Below are 17,585 nucleotides of genomic sequence, written 5' to 3'. Positions count from 1 at the left end.
CTTGATCCTCTAAACCTGAAGTCAGTTTGCATGTAACGCAAAGCCAAACCATTGGCTTATCACAGTGGTTCTCAAAGGGTGTGGCAGGAAGATTCAAGGACAATCAAATAAACATTTAAGCATTTCAGTATAGGTCAGTACAGTTAAAGCTATGGTTTTCCCAGTAAGTGATGTATGGAAGTGAGAGCTGGACCATAAAGAAGGCTGATCGCCAAAGAATTGATGCTTTTGAATTATGGTGCTGGAGGAGACTCTTGAGAGTCCCCTGGACTGCAAGAAGATCAAACCTATCCATTCTGAACGAAATCAGCCCTGAGTGCTCACTGCAAGGACAGATCGTGAAGCTGAGGCTCCAATACTTTGGCCACCTCATGAGAAAAGAAGACTCCCTGGAAAAGACCCTGATGTTGGGAAAGATGGAGGGCACAAGGAGAAGGGGACGACAGAGGACGAGATGGTTGGACAGTGTTCTCAAAGCTACCAGCATGAGTTTGACCAAACTGCGAGAGGCAGTGGAAGACAGGAGTGCCTGGCATGCTCTGGTCCATGGGGTTATGAAGAGTCGGACACGACTGAACGACTAAACAACAACAACAACAAGAACATACCATAGTATAAAAGTATCTTTTTAATTTGCAAAATATGGATAGATAGATATCTTTTCAAAATGAGCACAAGAGCATCAAGTGATACTCTCATAAATCAAGCACTAGTCATCTTGATCCTGAACAAGCATGCCATCATACTCACCTACAATAATAGCATATTACTATCCTTACTGAATGCTATGTCAACCAGAAGAGCAGCTTGAAGGACTGCATACGTGAAACAGATTACTTATTTATAAGATGTAATGGAGGTGCTGTTAGGTGAAAAAAGAGGGTAGCTGAAGAATGTTTAATGGCAAGTGAAGGATGTCAACTCGACTCTACATAAGAAATGATTCGGCAATGTGAAGAAATGATGATGATAGTATGTTCAGAACAAAAGCGGGAAACCTGATTTTAAGATATTTTATTATGTTAACTTAATTTGGTATGATTTTTAATAACTTGGAAAATCAATAAAAATAAATAAAATAAACCCATGGTTTGTCTTAAAACACCACATTTATTATTGTTGAATATAAGGTAGAAAAGATTCATTTAAAAAGGCCCCCAAACAATTATTTTTGGCACAGTTTTCATAAAAAACGTACAAAATAGTTCCTTTTATGATGTATTTTACACCATCAGATTGCCTTGTACACCGTATCTCCAACTTGAATTGTTCCTGTTTTATCAATTCCGAAATACCATCCAAAGAGAGGGTGTGTTCTGTATATGTGCCGTTCAGAAGTATCACACAGGCGGTAACTGTAAAGAAGATTAGAGAACAATAAGCCATCCACAAAATAGCTAAATATGCTTGTTTTCAAGTTAAGTGACTAAGAAAACATTTTGGTAAGAAGCTGATAGAAATACAGGATTTCCAAGCATATGAAAGGTTTCACTTTGTTACTTTCATGATTGGCAAATTAGTAACAATTACTTTTGGGAGTAGATGGAAAGGACATCTCACAGAGAGAAAACCACTGCCAAATTAATGTACTCACTAGGGAGCAAGCACTGATGAAATCAATAGGTCTTAACTTTTGAGTAAACCTGCTGAGAATTCCATTGCATGCTAGTTGCACGGAAACTGGTTGCATTCAGGTCAACAGGACTTCGTTTTGAGTGTTTTACTTACACATCAGAGGGCCAAATTTGTTGATTAATCAGAGCTGTTGTGAAAAACATTATAGCAAACGAAGCACACTTTATTAAGAGGCTATTTAATATTTAGAATCACAGAACTAGAGGTAGAAGGGACCCTGAGGATCATCTAGTCCAACCCCCTGAAATGCTTGTATATGCAGCTGTCCCATACAGGGATCAAACTGTAAACTTGGAGTTATCAACACCATGCTCTAACCAACTGAGCTACTGCTTAAAATTTTTGCAGAGGATTACGCAGTGTTAGTCTTTTGCAGCAAAAACACCCAAGAGACCTGTGGCACGTTAAATACTAACACATTTCTTATAGGATATGTTTTTGAGGTTTACTGTCCATGTCCAATCTGCATCTGATGAAGTAGCCTATAGTCCATGAAAGTCTGTGCCTAATACTGTAAATGTTAGTCTTTAAGGTGCCACAAGACGTTTTCTGGTTTTAAAAAATAAGGCTGGAACCAAAGTGTTAGGGCGTTTCAGCTCAAATCATAGAAATGTAGAACTGGGAGGAACCAGGAGTGTCATCTAGTCCAACCCCCTGCAAGGCAGGAAACCCAGACCATGTTCCCTTTGAAACCATGCCAGACCCTGCTTAGCTTTCCAAATGTGCTAGTAGTTTTATTGCTGCGCCACCACACAGCAATTCTTTGCACATTTATCTGGGAATGGGTACCACTGGACTAAATGAGGGTTACTTCTGAGTAGAGGCTTGCACTAGTCATCTTGATCCTAAACAAGCATGCCATCATACTCACCTACAATAACAACATATTATTGTCATTACTGAATGCTTTGTTGACCAGAAAAGCAGCTGGCGTAAAGGTAAAGGCAGTGGCGTAGCGTGGGGGGTGCAGGGGGGGCCGGCCGCACCGGGCGCAACATCTGGGGGTTAGGGTTAGGGGGCGCAAATCCACGGGTTAGGGGGCGCAAATCCACGGGTTAGGGGGCGGAAATCCACGGGTTAGGGGGCGCAAATTACTTGCCTTGCCCCGGGTGCTGACAACCCACGCTACGCCACTGGGTAAAGGTACCCCTGTCCAGTCTTGACAGACTCTAGGGTTGTGCGCCCATCTCACTCAAAGAGGCCAAGGGCCAGCGCTGTCCGAAGACACTTCCGGGTCACGTGGCCAGCGTGACATCGCTGCTCTGGCGAGCCAGAGCCGCACACGGAAACGCCGTTTACCTTCCCGCTAGTAAGCGGTCCCTATTTATCTACTTGCACCCGAGAGTGCTTTCGAACTGCTAGGTTGACAGGCGCTGGGACCGAACAGCGGGAGCGCACCCCGCCGCGGGGATTCGAACCGCCGACCTTTCGATCGGCAAGCCCTAGGCACTGAGGCTTTAACCCACAGCGCCACCCGCGTCATTCTAAATATTAATTTGTTGTTTACTATTATATAATAATACAAGTTGGTTCAGCTATTACCATTAGATCATTAGGAACATTAAAGAGAAAAAGCAGAGCACATTGCACTCTTAAAAGTTGTTTTGTTGACAGATTTCATATTAGTAAGCATTCAGAATGGTCAGTTCAACAAATAATGTATTATTTTTAGTCTAGTTTTGCAAGTTTACTGCCTCACTAAAATGCAGAGAGAATTCCCACAGAACCAGGATTTCAAGACATGATCACATTTTGAGAGCTGCACACAATCATTAGTCTACCTACTCAGATGATGGAGGAGGAACTCAGAAAATTTTTGTTACCTTTTCAAGGTTTCAAGAGGCTCTTTTCTGTCCATGATGCCAGTATCTGGATCAACAGTAGTAAGTATACACCTGTAATGAAGAAACAGAATGAGGTAACAGCAACCTCAAGTACTTCCTTGCTTCTTCAGATGCAATGCAAAATTGCTTACCTAGGGCAGCCCATTGCACCTTTCATTTCTGCACCACCAATAGTTATCTCATCCCAGGTATCCTGTGGAAATATAGTGTTCACAATATTAGGTCATTTGTAAGCTTTGCACGTAGAATGTGTTTTATTTCGTATTTTTTATTTGTTTATTAAATTTATACCTTGCCCTTCCTCCCGAAGGAGCCCAAGGCTGCACTAAAGAGTTCTACTTGCATACAGAAATTTGCACCCTTATAAATATAAAAGTACTTTGCTCCAAGTGACAGTTTAAAAATAATACCATATTTTTTGCTCTATAAGACTCACTTTTTCCCTCCTAAAAAGTAATGGGAAATGTGTGTGCGTCTTATGGAGTGAATGCAGGCTGCACAGCTATCAACAGAAGCCAGAACAGCAAGAGGGATTGCTGCTTTCACTGTGCAGCGCTCCCTCTTGCTGTTCTGGCTTCTGAGATTCAGAATATTTTTTTTCCTTGTTTTCCTCCTCCAAAAACTAGGTGTGTCTTGTGGTCTGGTGCGTCTTATAGAGCAAAAAATACGATAATTTGATTTTTTTGTAACACCCCCCCCCCCAATCTAACTAGGTTGCCCCGGCCTCTCTGGGCGGTTTCCGACAGAATATACAAAAACACAAGAGAACATCACACAATAAAAGCTTCCCAATACAGGGCTTCAAATGTTCATGGAAGGTCATATAATTCTTTATCTCTCTGACATATACAAATGGAAAGGTATTGTTTGGTGAGGGGGATATTCCATCTATTACCTCCTCATGAGAACTGCAACCTGTGACCAGAATGTTTGGTCTGAAGTTGCGTATTGTAACTTTCTTATCCAATCGGGTATTTAATTCTTCCAAAGACGCTTCAGAAAGCACCATAACCGGGCTACAGTCAGGATAGGCAATCTAGAGAGAGAGAGAGGTTGTTGCAAGACAGACAGCATTTAATCTGGCAGTGGTTCATTGCCATTTTATTTATTGATTAAAACGTACATGGTTGTCCATTAACAGATATTCTCTGGGCTGCTTACAGAACAAAAAGGGGAAAACAACATCCCATATGCAGTGATTAAAAAAATCTGCAGAGGCAGAATAAAGCTATTAACAGCTCAGATTTAAAAGAAAACAAACAAAAGGATCAGAAAGTTCAACGATTATGTAAATGTTTGCTTAAAAGGCCAGCCTGAATTGGTAATGACCATTAAAGGCCTCTTACTGCAGAAGGTGTGGATAAAATATTTGACCACAGGTATAGGGGAAATGGGACGCGGGTGGCGCTGTGGGTAAAACCTCAGTGCCTAGGGCTTGCCGATCGCATGGTCGGCGGTTCGAATCCCCGCGGGCGAGCTCCCGCCTTTCGGTCCCAGCTCCTGCCCACCTAGCAGTTCGAAAGCACCCTTAAGTGCAAGTAGATAAATAGGTACCACTTTATAGCGGGAACGTAAACAGCGTTTCCGTGTGCTGCATTGGTGCTGGCTCGCCAGAGCAGCTTCGTCACGCTGGCCACGTGACCCGGAAGTGTCTCCGGACAGCGCTGGCCCCCGGCCTCTTAAGTGAGATGGGCGCACAACCCTAGAGTCGGACACGACTGGCCCGTATGGGCAGGGGTACCTTTACCTTTATAGGGGAAATGGTTCTCAAAGATTTTTCAGTTTTAGTATTGGGTCTGTTGGATTTGTATGTAATGCCCTGGGCTAGTAGCTACTTGGCAAATGATTAAAAAGCGTTTCCTCCTTGTGAAGGAATCATGTTGTGTGATGGTGGGTTTTTAGACCATTTATAGCGGATAGTAAATGTAATGGCTCTCAAGAACACTATACAAGTAGTGGTGTGGCAGAGAGCGTTCTCTAAGTTCAAATAGCAGCAATTAATTGATGGCAACTGCAGAAGTATTGGGCAACAGTAGCAGTTCCAAAGTCTTTAGCCCAGTAAACAAACATGCTAAACTAGGTCACTTTGTAGGGCAAGGGTAAGAAACTGGAGCAAAGGGGCTGGATCCATAATTCCCAAACATCCCACAGGCAGCTTTTGACAGAGCTGCCCATCAGGTAATTCAGCTTCAAATAAATAATCAGGAGTATGCTCTAAGTGCACTCCTCCTTTCCCCTTTTTAATTCGGCTCTGTGGGTTTACCTGTCATGACATCAGGTGGGTGTGGTTTGGGACCAAACCATACTGTAGGCCGGGCCAGGGCAAACTCGGCCCTCCAGATGTTTTGGGACTACAACTCCCATGATCCTTAGCTAACAGGAGCAGTGGTCAGGTATGATCAGAATTGTAGTCCCAAAACATCTGGAGGGCCGAGTTTCCCTATGCCTGCTGTAGGCCAAATGTGGAGGGATCTACCATGCCTCATTAGACCCATGGGATAGGTTCTCCTTCACTGCTCTAGGGCACTAGATAATTTCCCAATAGAAACTGAAACTTTCTGATGCAAATTACCTTATGCCAATATTTCTAATTTGCATAGGAAAATTTTGCAAGAAAATCCCCAGCGCTGTATACAAGTGCCAACATTTTATTTATTTAAAAAACATATACCACCCTTTAACAAGGCTTCTAGGGAGATTTACAGAAACAATAAAATACACAATAAGTTACAATACATAAAAAGCTTGGGAAAATAAACACCACAAGCACCTTACACCACAAGCAGCTGTCAACACTGAGAAAACACTCAGCTTAAAGGTATAATGGGGACTTAAGGTGTGTACATTTTTGTTTAGGAAGACTTTCCCTGGGGTGTCACTCACGTCATTTAATCAAGTTCATCTCTGATGAAATTGTCATGTTGCTTTTAGGGCTGGTATGAATTGTTTTATTGTTTTTAAGTTAGTTGAATTTATTTTATTGTTTTCAGAATATGTTTCCATATTCTGTTTTGTTCTTAGCATGTACACTACTTCAATAGCTTTACGTTGTAAAGCGGTCTATAAATTTATTGAATAAATAAACAACTACTTTCCCAGGAACAGGACTACTTTAGTTGCTTATTTTTATATTTACATTTTTCATTATGAATTATTTGTATTGAATCAGATTGTTGCAGGACATGTGATCTTTGTTATACTCCCCCCCCCCCATTTCTATCCCTTATGTAGAAAGGCAGCATACAAATTAAAAATGAAATGAGAATGAGAACTAGGAGAGCAGCATTTAGCTAATGAGATTATCAGGCTCATGGACTGCAGTTTAATGTAAGTGATCAACATTGTGCTTATCTCTGAAGAAAGCTTGACAACTAGAAACACCTGTCTGTTTAGTATCCCTCAACGCAACAGCCACCAAATATGTAGGAATTTCCCACTTGCTTTTCAAAGGCAGAGGTCACTAGTTTGGTCAAGCCGGTCTTTGGAAAACAAGTTTAGACATGATAAAACGGTGGGAAAGGATAAGCAAAGGATGTAAAGGATCTGTTAATGTAAAGGCAACATCTAACTAAAGCAACAAAAACTTCTTATAGCAAATGCCATTGTTCAAACAGTATTCTATTGGAGCCAAAATCCAGTTATTTTAAGCTTGTACTAGGGGTCTTCCAGCACCAACCTGCACATATAACTTATTTGCCTGCAATCCAGTTATATTGGTCATTACTACTCAGCTTAAACCAACAGTAGGTTGGTTGGTTAAACACGAGACAAAGAATATAACCTTTGAAAAGCAAATTGACACTACAAAACTATGAGTGTGGCACGCTCCAAAGATCACTACAAAGTTGTTTCCTAACCTTATCAGTGGGTCGGAAAGGTTCCATAAGATCTTTTGAATTCCGAGGAACCATGTTCGGCTCAAAGTGAACTAAACGGTATGGTTCTGATTTCAGGAAGGTTGTGATCCACTGAGCTGCTTCTTCTCCACAGTCTCTGCCTTGGACATCAAAGCCAAACAGCCTGCAAGATTTGTGGGAGGCATCAGTACTATCTTTCCTAACAACTGTAATTAAAATAATTAATACTACAATGCTGGAGAAGGGGAGAAGCTAATCATTTTCTCAAATGGAAATCCCCACCCATACCTGTCATTTGCCCTATTGGAGAAAACATAGACAAAGCCAAGGACTTCACATGTTCAAAAACTACTCTTCCTAAAGCAGTTTAGGGTCAAATATAGAAAACCTCTACATACAGAAGCATAGTTTGTGGTAACTCTTCAGAATGGACAATAAGGCTCAAAACTTGAAAATCAATTGCATCACGCACACAAAAATTAATGTCATTCACTGGTGTCCCCTTGTGGTTATTGTCAAGATTTTTTAGAATGGAGGATTGCCTTTTAAGCCAACTCTATTGCTGTAGCTTGGTGGGGAGGGGAATATTAAGAATTATGTACAACAACTAAGAGGTGACATACAGGGAAGTCTAAAGCACCTGCAATTCTGCACTGGGTTTTTGACCGACAGTTGGACGGGAATACGAAGATCCTTCATTTCTGGAGCTCTCAGAGTTAAACAGCCATTTTCACTGGTGACAGAAATCAATACTAGCTGAGGCTCCTGCCGAGCGGTCACTGTATGTCCATCTTCTTCTTTTATTACAAGCCAACACCTGAGTTAGAAACAGACCAAAGTTGAAAGCTGATAAGGCTTTATATATCTGATGGAAATGGACAGTAGGCCACAAAAGCTTAAGACATACATTTCAGTCTTCATTTTAGAGTCAGTGTGGTGCAGTGGTTAAGAGCGGTGGACTCGTAATCTGGTGAACCGGGTTCGCTTCCCCGCTCCTCCACCTGCAGCTGCTGGGTGACCTTGGGCTAGTCACACTTCTCTCTGAAGTCTCTCAGCCCCACTCACCTTACAGAGTGTTTGTTGTGGGGGAGGAAGGGGAAGGAGAATGTTAGCCGCTTTGAGACTCCTTAGGGTAGTGATAAAGCGGGATATCAAATCCAAACTCCTCCTCTTCTTCTTCTTCATGGTGCCACAATACTTTTTTGCTCTACTGAAAGGTGAAGCAGTTGAAAGAAGAGGAAGAATACGCTTGTCAGTTTTTGAAATGGCCCTTGTAGCTGCCCCTTTAACAACAGCCCTTTCATCTCTTGCAAATAGCAGGTGATAATGTTTAATGCCATGTCTTGAAGAGCTTCCTCTGATGTTTTCTGTTTGCCAAAGCTCGGTTAAAAGGGAAAGAAGCAAGCCAAGCAAAAACCCTAAGGAGAAAGGCATGGTAAGTACAGTGGAGAAAGAGGGACAGGATACAGCCTGACAAAAAGCAAAACATTAAAAACAGGGAATGCCAGCACCAAGAACTGTACTGCGCTGCACAACTGGAAAAGAGGAAAGTCAGGGTGTAAGGTGTCAAGATTCAAAAGGTCTTACATTCTGAAGAAAAGAACAAAGGGTTAAGTCCCTACTAACCAGGTAAAAATACCATTATATTCCACCTTCTGCCACTGCGCTTGTTTTCTTCCATGCAAAAGGCTCATGGGGGCAGGAGTCTGTGTGTTGGGAGTGGGAGAGTGAAAGGAGATTAAGCTTAACTTGGCACTTTCAGGGTGTTTTGACTATGGTATGTGCTTCTCTTTTCACAGCAAAGTGCTGTTTCAAAGAACTTATTTCCAGAACAGGCACGGGCAGCTGTAAACTTTATCTCACTTGGAGCAGTTTCATTTTATTGCGAATCAAGCAATTTATATGAAGCGCTGTCATGTGGAAGACAGAACTAGCTTGTTTTCTCCTGCTCTGGAGGGCAGTCTCGAACCAACGGCTTCGCCTTCAAAGTTACAAGAAAGGAGATTCCAACTGAACATCAGGAAGAACTTTCTGAACAGTAAGAGCTGTGGAACGGACTCCCTCAGCAGATTGTGCTCTCTCCTTCCTTGGAAGTTTTTAAAAGCAGAGGTTAGATGGCCATCTGTCATGGATGCTTTGGTTGAGATTCCTACATTGGACTACATGACTGTTGGGGTCCCTTCCAATTTTACAATAGGGCTGGACTTCTGTGTGGAAGGACTGTAAACTCATTGCAGTTCTACTACTCAAAAACAAATCCCTGATCCAGGAATTGTTAACGGTATGTTCTTCACAACTGGCTCTGACTGTGGCACTCAGGGTTCCAGTAAATACAGTGGTACCTCGGGTTGCATACGCTTCAGGTTACAGACTCTGCTAACCCAGAAATATTACCTCGGGTTAAGAACTTTGCTTCAGGATGAGAACAGAAATCGTGCGGCGGCAGCGGGAGGCCCCATTAGCTAAAGTGGTGCTTGAGGTTAAGAACAGTTTCAGGTTAGGAACAGACCTCCAGAATGAATTAAGTTCTTAACCCAAGGTACCACTGTAATCCCGCAAGCCTGCTGTACTAGAAGATTTTTGTGGAAGAGTGCAAGGGCTGGAAGTGTGCATAGGCGTAGCCAAGTGGGGGCAGCTGCCCCCCCCCCCAAATCAAGAAAATCAATAGAAATACTTAACGGAGGTTCAGCCCCCACTAACATGAAATCTCTCCCCCCCCCCCAACATAAATCCTGGCTATGCCCATGAAAGTGTGCAAAGGATTTGCGCAAACAGCTACAATCTTACGCAAGCTCGCCTAGGGGGTTAGCTGCATCGAAATGCACACTTCGATCCTTTGCACACTTACCTGGGAGCAGTGGCGTAGCGTGGGGGGGTGCAGTGGGGGCCGTCCACACCGGGCGCAACATCTGGGGGTTAGGGTTAGGGGGCGCAAATCCACGGGTTAGGGGGTGCAAATTACTTGCCTTGCCCCGGGTGCTGACAACCCACGCTACGCCACTGCCTGGGAGCAAGACCCAAAATGCACTTAGTCCGAGTAAACAGGCGCACGATCCTGGGATCAAAGGCGATATCTAAATTCGATAAAAATTTGACGCGCGTGTTCTTAAAACACCTTTCCACACGTTTCTCCAAAAGTTTGGGAGGAAAGCAAGTTAGAAGGGAGGCTGGGAGGTGAGGTGTGGCGTGGGGAACCCACAGAAGCAAGAAAAAGCGACGCCTCCCGACTTGCACACCCACCTGTCGCCCAGGTCCCCGTTGCGGAGGCCCAGCTCGGTCACCTCCGCCCGCTCCACGGCCACCCCGCGGCAGGACTTGACCGGGTAGATGAAAAGGCCCGAGACCCTTCCCACCGGCTTGAGCTCCCGCCGCCCTGGACGGAGGCGCCTCCGCCGGCGCCAGGCTGCGGCAGCCCCCAGCACAACGAGGACGGCCAGACCGGCGGAGGCCAAAAGCCAGCCGGGACGAGGCTTGGGCAGCGACTGAAGAGCGGAGCCGGCCATGGCGGTGGCGGCTGCAGCAGCGCAAGAGGGAAAAAGCGCCGCGGAGGGGCAGCGCGAGTTTATATGAGAAGCAGGCCGCTCCCTCGACGCTTTCGCTGCTGCTGCGGAGGGAGAGGAGACGCCGCCCCTCGAGCCCCACTGGAGGCCGCGGCGTTTGGGCGGGAATCTCGGCCAGAAATCAGGCCGTGAGATCCCTTGTTAGCTGTCCATGCAGAAGAGAAATGGTTGGTCTTAGGACTCTTGTCGCTGCAGACTCAGCAGGCCCTCCAGCTATGGCTGAACTACAGTCCAGAGCCTGCTCGCCCATGAAGCAAGGTGAGGCAACTGCCTCAGGTGGCAGGATCCACACGGGCTGCATATATGGTCTCTAAATAAGGTACAGTGGTACCTCGGGTTACATACGCTTCAGGTTACAGACTCCTCTAACCCAGAAATAGTACCTTGGGTTAAGAACTTTGCTTCAGGATGAGAACAGAAATCGTGCTCCAGCGGCACGGCAGCAGCAGGAGATGCCCTTAGCTAAAGTGGTGCTTCAGGTTAAGAACAGTTTCAGGTTAAGAACGGACCTCCGGAACGAATCAAGTACTTAACCCAAGGTACCACTGTATCCCCAGACGCTGCTGCCATGGCGTTGCGCAACTTGGAGGCTGGCTCTGCCGCCTCCTCGGCACCCCCTCAAAGCCTCTCCACAACAGCTTCTCAGCGAACAGGAAGCACTGCTGGCTTCCTTCCACTCCAGGGAGAAAGTGGCGGGGTCTCTCCTCTGGGGTCTCCTGGGTTCTGCTCCCCAGAGTGATTCAGAGTAGGCCCCTTCTCCATCCCGCATTTTTATTGCCCTCCCTGTTTCTGATGAAGATTTTCACTTTCCCCTTCTTCCCTGGCAGGGGGTGCATCATTTTGTGGTTCACCTCAGGTGCCAAAAGGCCTTGACTTGAGCCTGCTCATTTATTTATACCCACCTTTCCTCCAAAGCTCTCAAGGTGGCAGACCTAGTTTCTCCCCTCCCCTCTCCATTTAAAATATACTTGGAGTCGAGTATGGATTTCATGCTCTTTATTCAGCTCATAGTAGTGAGGAATGAAAGTTCCCCCAAGATATCTGCTTTATATACATTGGCCACACGTGATTGGCTAATTCCTGGATTCTCCTGTAGGCCAATCAGGTTGAGGATTCACTTCCACCTGGAGCTGGATTAGGTGGCTCCTGCAGACCAATCATATTGCTGCGTTGTTCTAGGACCAATCACACTGCTGCATTCTGAATCTTATTGTTCTAGGACCAATCAGACTGCTGCATTTTGGATCCTATTCAACTCAGTATATAATACTATTGTATCCTACCTGTGAGGTAGGTTAGGCTGAGAGAGAGAGATTGGCCCAAGGTCACCCAGTGAGCTTCATGGCCAAGTAGAACAAGAACCCTGGTCTCCCACTCTACCCATTGATCATGCTTACTGGAGTGGATAGGAGTTGTAGTCCAGCAACATCTGGAGGGCCAAAGGTTCCCCACACCTGATTCACTTCAGCATTTGAAGTGGATGAAGTATGCACATAACTACCTAAAGTGTCCCACATATGCATAAGGCAAATGAGATTAGAATGTATGATTTCAGAACTACGTTAAAAGAAAGTAATTACAGTGACAGCTTACAAACCATTTTGCTGGTGTGTGATAATGTCTACTCACAAATTAAGCTCTATTGCCAAACTTTGAGCAGCATGTTGAATGCTATGCTTATAGAGCATAATCCTTAAAGGCAGTTTGGCTCCCTCACTCAAGAATGTTGAAAATCCAGCTTGGCAGCGCCTTTATTTGGACTACTCTAGAAGACAAAGTTAGATTAGATCCTAACTTCTAAATCAGGAAAATTGATTTCATAATGCTGCAAGCAGCATTGAGCAACTGGAGCAAGGTTTAAATAAAATATCAACTATTTGAATTATTTTCCTCAGCTAGCCAAGTTTTCAATATGCATAATGCAGTTTACATTGATGAAATGGCCTTAAAACATAATTTGTCTTAGCACTGAGATTTAGCCAGGTTTGGTTCAATTCATGTATATTAAATGCCACCTCCTCTTTCATTTTTCAAATAATATTAGAACAGCTTCAGTGGGTCAGGCCAAGAACCATCTAGATTCAATAAGTGTAGCATTCCGACTATGCCAGCTGGGTAAGAACATTGGAAACTGCCTTATATCAAGTCATACCATTGGTTCATCTTATTCAGCGTCGCCTACTCTGACTGGCAGTGGCTCTCTAGGATTTCAGGCAGAAGTCTTTCCCAATCCTACTTGCAGTTGCTGTGGATTGAGCCAGCGTTCTTCTGCATGCAAAGAAAGTGCTTGGCTGAGCAACAGATCTTCCCCAGGGCATCTGAATGCTCAGCTCCCAATCAAAATATTGATGCAGGCACCCCAATTCTCTGAATGGCCCTTCCAGATAGGTGTGGTATCAACACTGACCATGTCTGCAAGTCCCACCCCCAGCATCCACATGATGTCATCATTATCACAATGCCAGCCCTATCTTTTTCTTTTATCTGGCTTTTGCCCCTTCAGCAGATGAACCAATATGGCAACAGAGCCTGTTAAATCTCTGCAGTCACTGCCGGTGTTGAAGTTTGTTAGTGCCTTCTTTTAGTGGGTGGGTAGTTTCTAACATGCCAAATGCACACACAGGAAAATCTGATCTGAATGACCCATTTGCAATATAAAGTCCCCATCCAGAAGCACACAAAGTGGAATTGTATGTGGTGTGAAATCCTTCCCCTTCCTCTGTCCCAAACCTACAGCAAATCAGTTTTATTAAGGAGACTTAAGGGCGGAACATCAAAAAAACAAAGATCATGGCCACTGGTCCCATCACCTCCTGGCAAACAGAAGGGGAGGAAATGGAGGCAGTGAGAGATTTTACTTTCTTGGGCTCCATGATCACTGCAGATGGTGACAGCAGCCACGAAATTAAGAGACGCCTGCTTCTTGGGAGGAAAGCAATGGCAAACCTAGACAGCATTTTAAAAAGTAGAGACATCGCCTTGCCAACAAAGGTCCGTATAGTAAAAGCTATGGTTTTCCCAGTAGTGATGTATGGAAGTGAGAGCTGGACTATAAAGAAGGCTGATCGCCGAAGAATTGACGCTTTTGAATTATGGTGCTGGAGGAGACTCTTGAGAGTCTCATGGACTGCAAGAAGATCAAACGCATCCATTCTGAAGGAAATCAGCCCTGAGTGCTCACTGGAAGGACAGATCGTGAAGCTGAGGCTCCAATACTTTGGCCACCTCATGAGGAGAGAAGACTCACTGGAAAAGACCCTGATGTTGGGAAAGATGGAGGGCACAAGGAGAAGGGGACGACAGAGGACGAGATGGTTAGACAGTGTTCTCGAAGCTACTAACATGAATCTGACCAAACTGCGGGTGGCAGTGGAAGACAGAAGTGCCTGGCGTGCTCTGGTCCATGGGGTCACGAAGAGTCGGACATGACTGAACGACTAAACAACAACAAGAAGGGCGGAAAGAAAACATATTTTTTTTTCTTTCCAATCACATAATGGAGGGTAGAGGATAATTCTACTTTAGGAGTGGTATGAGGTCATAATGGGTTGACCAGCTGCGGTTACAGATACTTCTGACATCACAGTGGATTCCTTAGCAACGGTTGGAGCATAAACACATAAACAATTGGTTTGTGAGCTCAAACTGCCTTTGGCTGGCTAAGCAAGGGTGGTATTTGATTAACTTTCCTGACATCTGAGCTTTGAGGTGTCCAGAGCCTTGATCCTGAACTCCCAACGAGCCCAGGATCTTGAGCTGGAACCTCAGGCTTAAAACCTCTAGGGGCTTGGTTTCAAGTCCTTACCTCCATTCCTTCCAGGCTTTCATCTCAATTTGCACCATTTCATCAGTACCCCACAGGCTGATGTTACACAGGTACTGAGGGTGGATGGTTCTCATGTTTGGGGATAATGTATTCAGCTAGATCTGGAAAGGCTTGCTTCAGAAAGAGCAAGTTCACAGCTTGGGGTGGGGGTGGGGTCTTCCCTGGATCAAGCTCTGTCTTTAGAGACCCATGTCACCCTCTGCGGCATGGAGTGAGTTTTACCAGCCAAGACTGATTCACCAGCTGTATCCACCGCTGGAGCGTTTTGCAAAGGTTGCCCATGCTTTAGTAAACTCCCAGATGAATTATTTCAATGTGTCATATGTGGGCTACCTTCAAAAGGAGCTTCTGTTCAGAATACAGATGCTATAATTTTACTGGTACAGTTTGTCCAGATCCCATTTCTCAATTTTTTAACATTTTAAGCTTCACTAGCCTTTTTCCAAGCCTTAAACAGCCTGGAACTCAAATACTTGAAGGTATACCTACAGTACTCCCATATTAACCTGCCTACATTCTAAGGTCATCTGCTGATGATGTTCCCTAAAACCTCCTCTACCAGAGAGGCAGATCTCAACCAGAGAACAAACTTTTTTGGCTGTGCATCCCATTATCAAGTGCCCTTTCTAAGGAAGCTTCCCTGGTTCCAGTTTTTAGGTGTCAGGCAAAAACTATCTAACCATTTTAAGTACTCTTTTGGATTTTTTAAATTGTTTTTGGTATGCTGTTTTTATTATTCATTTGTTTTAGTGCGGCAACCCCCAACCAGGTGCCCCCCAGATTTTTGTTGGACAACATCTTCCATTGCTCCTAACCATTGACCATCCCTAGCTGGGGCTGATGGTGGTTGGAGTGCAACAACATCTGGAGCACACCACATTGTGGAAAGCTGCACAACCCCTAACTCCAGCCACTGCCCAGCAGGACTTCATGGAGCGGTGCATCTGCAGCTCTGCTGCACATGCCAGCCAGGGCATGGAAGGTGGAGAGCAGGCAAATTTCTGCTCTAGCCTGGAGCCTGGCAGAGCTGGATAGATTGACACTGCACCCCATTCAACACCATACCCAGTGGCAAAGGAGTATGGTTTGCTTTCTTCTTCTTTCTTTGGCGATCACTCGTAGCCGAGTAAGATTGTCTTCCATAAACACGGTTTTAACAATGAATCTGTAAGTGACTGTGGAGGTCAATTCTGGACCCACACATCCTTCCACAGTAGGGATATTGGTTCCTGGGCAGGAGCTGATCACGGTGTGGATTTGCCGTGTGCTTTCCTTTTAGCACGTTTCTCCCTTGCGTTCTGAGTTCGAGTGTCTTCAAAGTCCATGACACCTTTGGTAAAGGCTGTTCTCCAACTGGAGCGCTCGCAGGACAGTGTTTCCCAGTTGTCGGTGTTTATACTACCTTTTTTCAGATTTGCCTTGAGACAGTCTTTAAACCTCTTTTGTTGACCACCAGCATTTTCGCTTTCCATTTTAAAGTTTGGAATAGAGTAGTTGCTTTGGAAGACGATAATCAGGCACCCGCACAACATGACCAGTCCAACGAAATTGATGTTGAAGAATCATTGCTTCAGCACTGGCGATGCATTTTAACTTTCTGCCTGATCTTTTATATTGCTGTAAACTACTGTTGGAATCAGTTGTGTTTTTTAAAAAAAGTAGTGTATACATATTTTAAAATTGATGGATGTATATATTTATATATGTACTTTTAAAAATATTTTAACATTAGCTGGAAAACAATCCAGTCCTGAGACAAAGAAAAGGCAGAACACTCGTCAAAGAAGAAATTGTGGGAGCCAAAGCAGGATGGGAGACTGGAAAGCCTACATCAATACAGTCCTGAAGGACAAAAACATTGAAGATGTAGCGATCGTGGGACATTCTGACAACAAATCTGTCTGGGCTTCAAAGCCAGGAGGCCTGCTGGCCGCCATCTCTCCCCAGGAAGTAGGAATAATTATTGGGCAGGACAGAAAGGCATTCCTGCAGACTGGGATCACCATAGCAGGGAAGAAGTGCAGCGTAATCCGAGACAACTTGCTAGTAGAGAAAGATGCTGTGATGGACACGAGAACCAAAGGTGGCGACAGCAGATCCATCTGTATTGGGAAAGGTGCCAAAGCGCTCATCTTTCTCATGGGCAAAAAGGGAGTCCATGGAGGGGCTCTGAATAAGAAGGTGCATGACTTGATAGCGAACATGAAAGCAAAAGGCAGCTAGAGCCAAGGATTTGTCTGGGTCACCTTTCTCCTGACTGATGAAACGTGGGGAAACTATTGCTGCTTTGAAATAAAAGGCATTTAGCAAACTCCATCCTGTTTCCTTGAGTTGTGAGGATGGGAAGGGCCATAGCTTAGTAGTAGAGCCTCTGCCTTGCATGCAGAAGGTTCCAGGTTCAATCCCTAGCATCTCCTGCTCTGGCTCACCTATCCGACTGGTGCTAAGGGGGCTGCAGGTTCTATCGTGGGGGGAAAGATCGGTATTGGCTTCAGGTTTTGATGGGCGCTTCAGCAAGACGCCTTCAATGCGTCTACCTGTATGCTCTGCTTCTCTCACTGTGGAGATAGTGACTGCTGGAATTGTGACTTGCTTCTGCACTGTAGACAAGTATGAATCCAGCAAAAGGCAGACCCTCATAACACACATTTCTTGCAGCATTGATGCCATTGTTTTTCCAATGCCATTGAAATCCATTGTTCAACCTATCACTGCAAGTAGTTTTTAAAAAAACATAGCACTTAATGGGGTAGCTAAAGGTATGGGGGCATTTTTAGCTCTAGCGTTCAGTGGAACCGGGTGGGATGTGGGGTGGGGATCCTGAACACAGGAGGTGCCAAACTTTAGGTAGCATACTGAATCA

At 44.7% G+C, this 17,585-nt stretch overlaps 2 protein-coding genes across 2 annotated transcripts; one reads left to right on the top strand and one right to left on the bottom strand.

The window, feature by feature from the left end:
- Positions 1-1,090: 1,090 nt before the first annotated feature.
- Positions 1,091-10,937, bottom strand: LOC310674296 (mitochondrial amidoxime reducing component 2-like). Its single transcript, XM_083433381.1, has 7 exons — positions 10,577-10,937; positions 7,977-8,153; positions 7,337-7,499; positions 4,375-4,515; positions 3,611-3,672; positions 3,459-3,530; positions 1,091-1,355 (listed from the first exon to the last, which is right to left on the bottom strand). Exons 1-7 carry the CDS (start codon positions 10,837-10,839, stop codon positions 1,232-1,234), a joined length of 1,002 nt encoding a protein of 333 aa, XP_083289507.1. The 5' UTR covers positions 10,840-10,937; the 3' UTR covers positions 1,091-1,231.
- A 3,612-nt stretch (positions 10,938-14,549) lies between these two features.
- On the top strand, positions 14,550-17,038 carry PFN3 (profilin 3). The gene is made up of 2 exons (XM_083433387.1): positions 14,550-14,772; positions 16,455-17,038. Exon 2 carries the CDS (start codon positions 16,532-16,534, stop codon positions 16,943-16,945), a length of 414 nt encoding a protein of 137 aa, XP_083289513.1. The 5' UTR covers positions 14,550-14,772; positions 16,455-16,531; the 3' UTR covers positions 16,946-17,038.
- The last annotated feature ends 547 nt before the right edge of the window (positions 17,039-17,585 follow it).

Source organism: Podarcis tiliguerta (genome assembly GCF_965153285.1).
Source record: "Podarcis tiliguerta genome assembly, chromosome: 3".
Lineage (NCBI taxonomy): Eukaryota > Metazoa > Chordata > Lepidosauria > Squamata > Lacertidae > Podarcis > Podarcis tiliguerta.
The sequence above is the reverse complement of the archived record's forward strand: the minus strand, read 5'-3'. Positions and strand labels throughout refer to the sequence as shown.

What these genes read in the sequence shown, in the direction of transcription:
- LOC310674296 (XM_083433381.1), bottom strand. Translation starts at nt 10,839, where the DNA reads ATGGCCGGCTCCGCTCTTCAGTCGCTGCCCAAGCCTCGTCCCGGCTGG. An exon ending in CTTTCCGACCCACTGATAAG is followed by an intron (nt 4,516 to 7,336) that starts GTTAGGAAACAA and finishes CTCTCTCTCTAG; the next exon opens with ATTGCCTATCCTGACTGTAG. An exon ending in GGTGCAATGGGCTGCCCTAG is followed by an intron (nt 3,531 to 3,610) that starts GTAAGCAATTTT and finishes TCTTCATTACAG; the next exon opens with GTGTATACTTACTACTGTTG.
- PFN3 (XM_083433387.1), top strand. Translation starts at nt 16,532, where the DNA reads ATGGGAGACTGGAAAGCCTACATCAATACAGTCCTGAAGGACAAAAAC.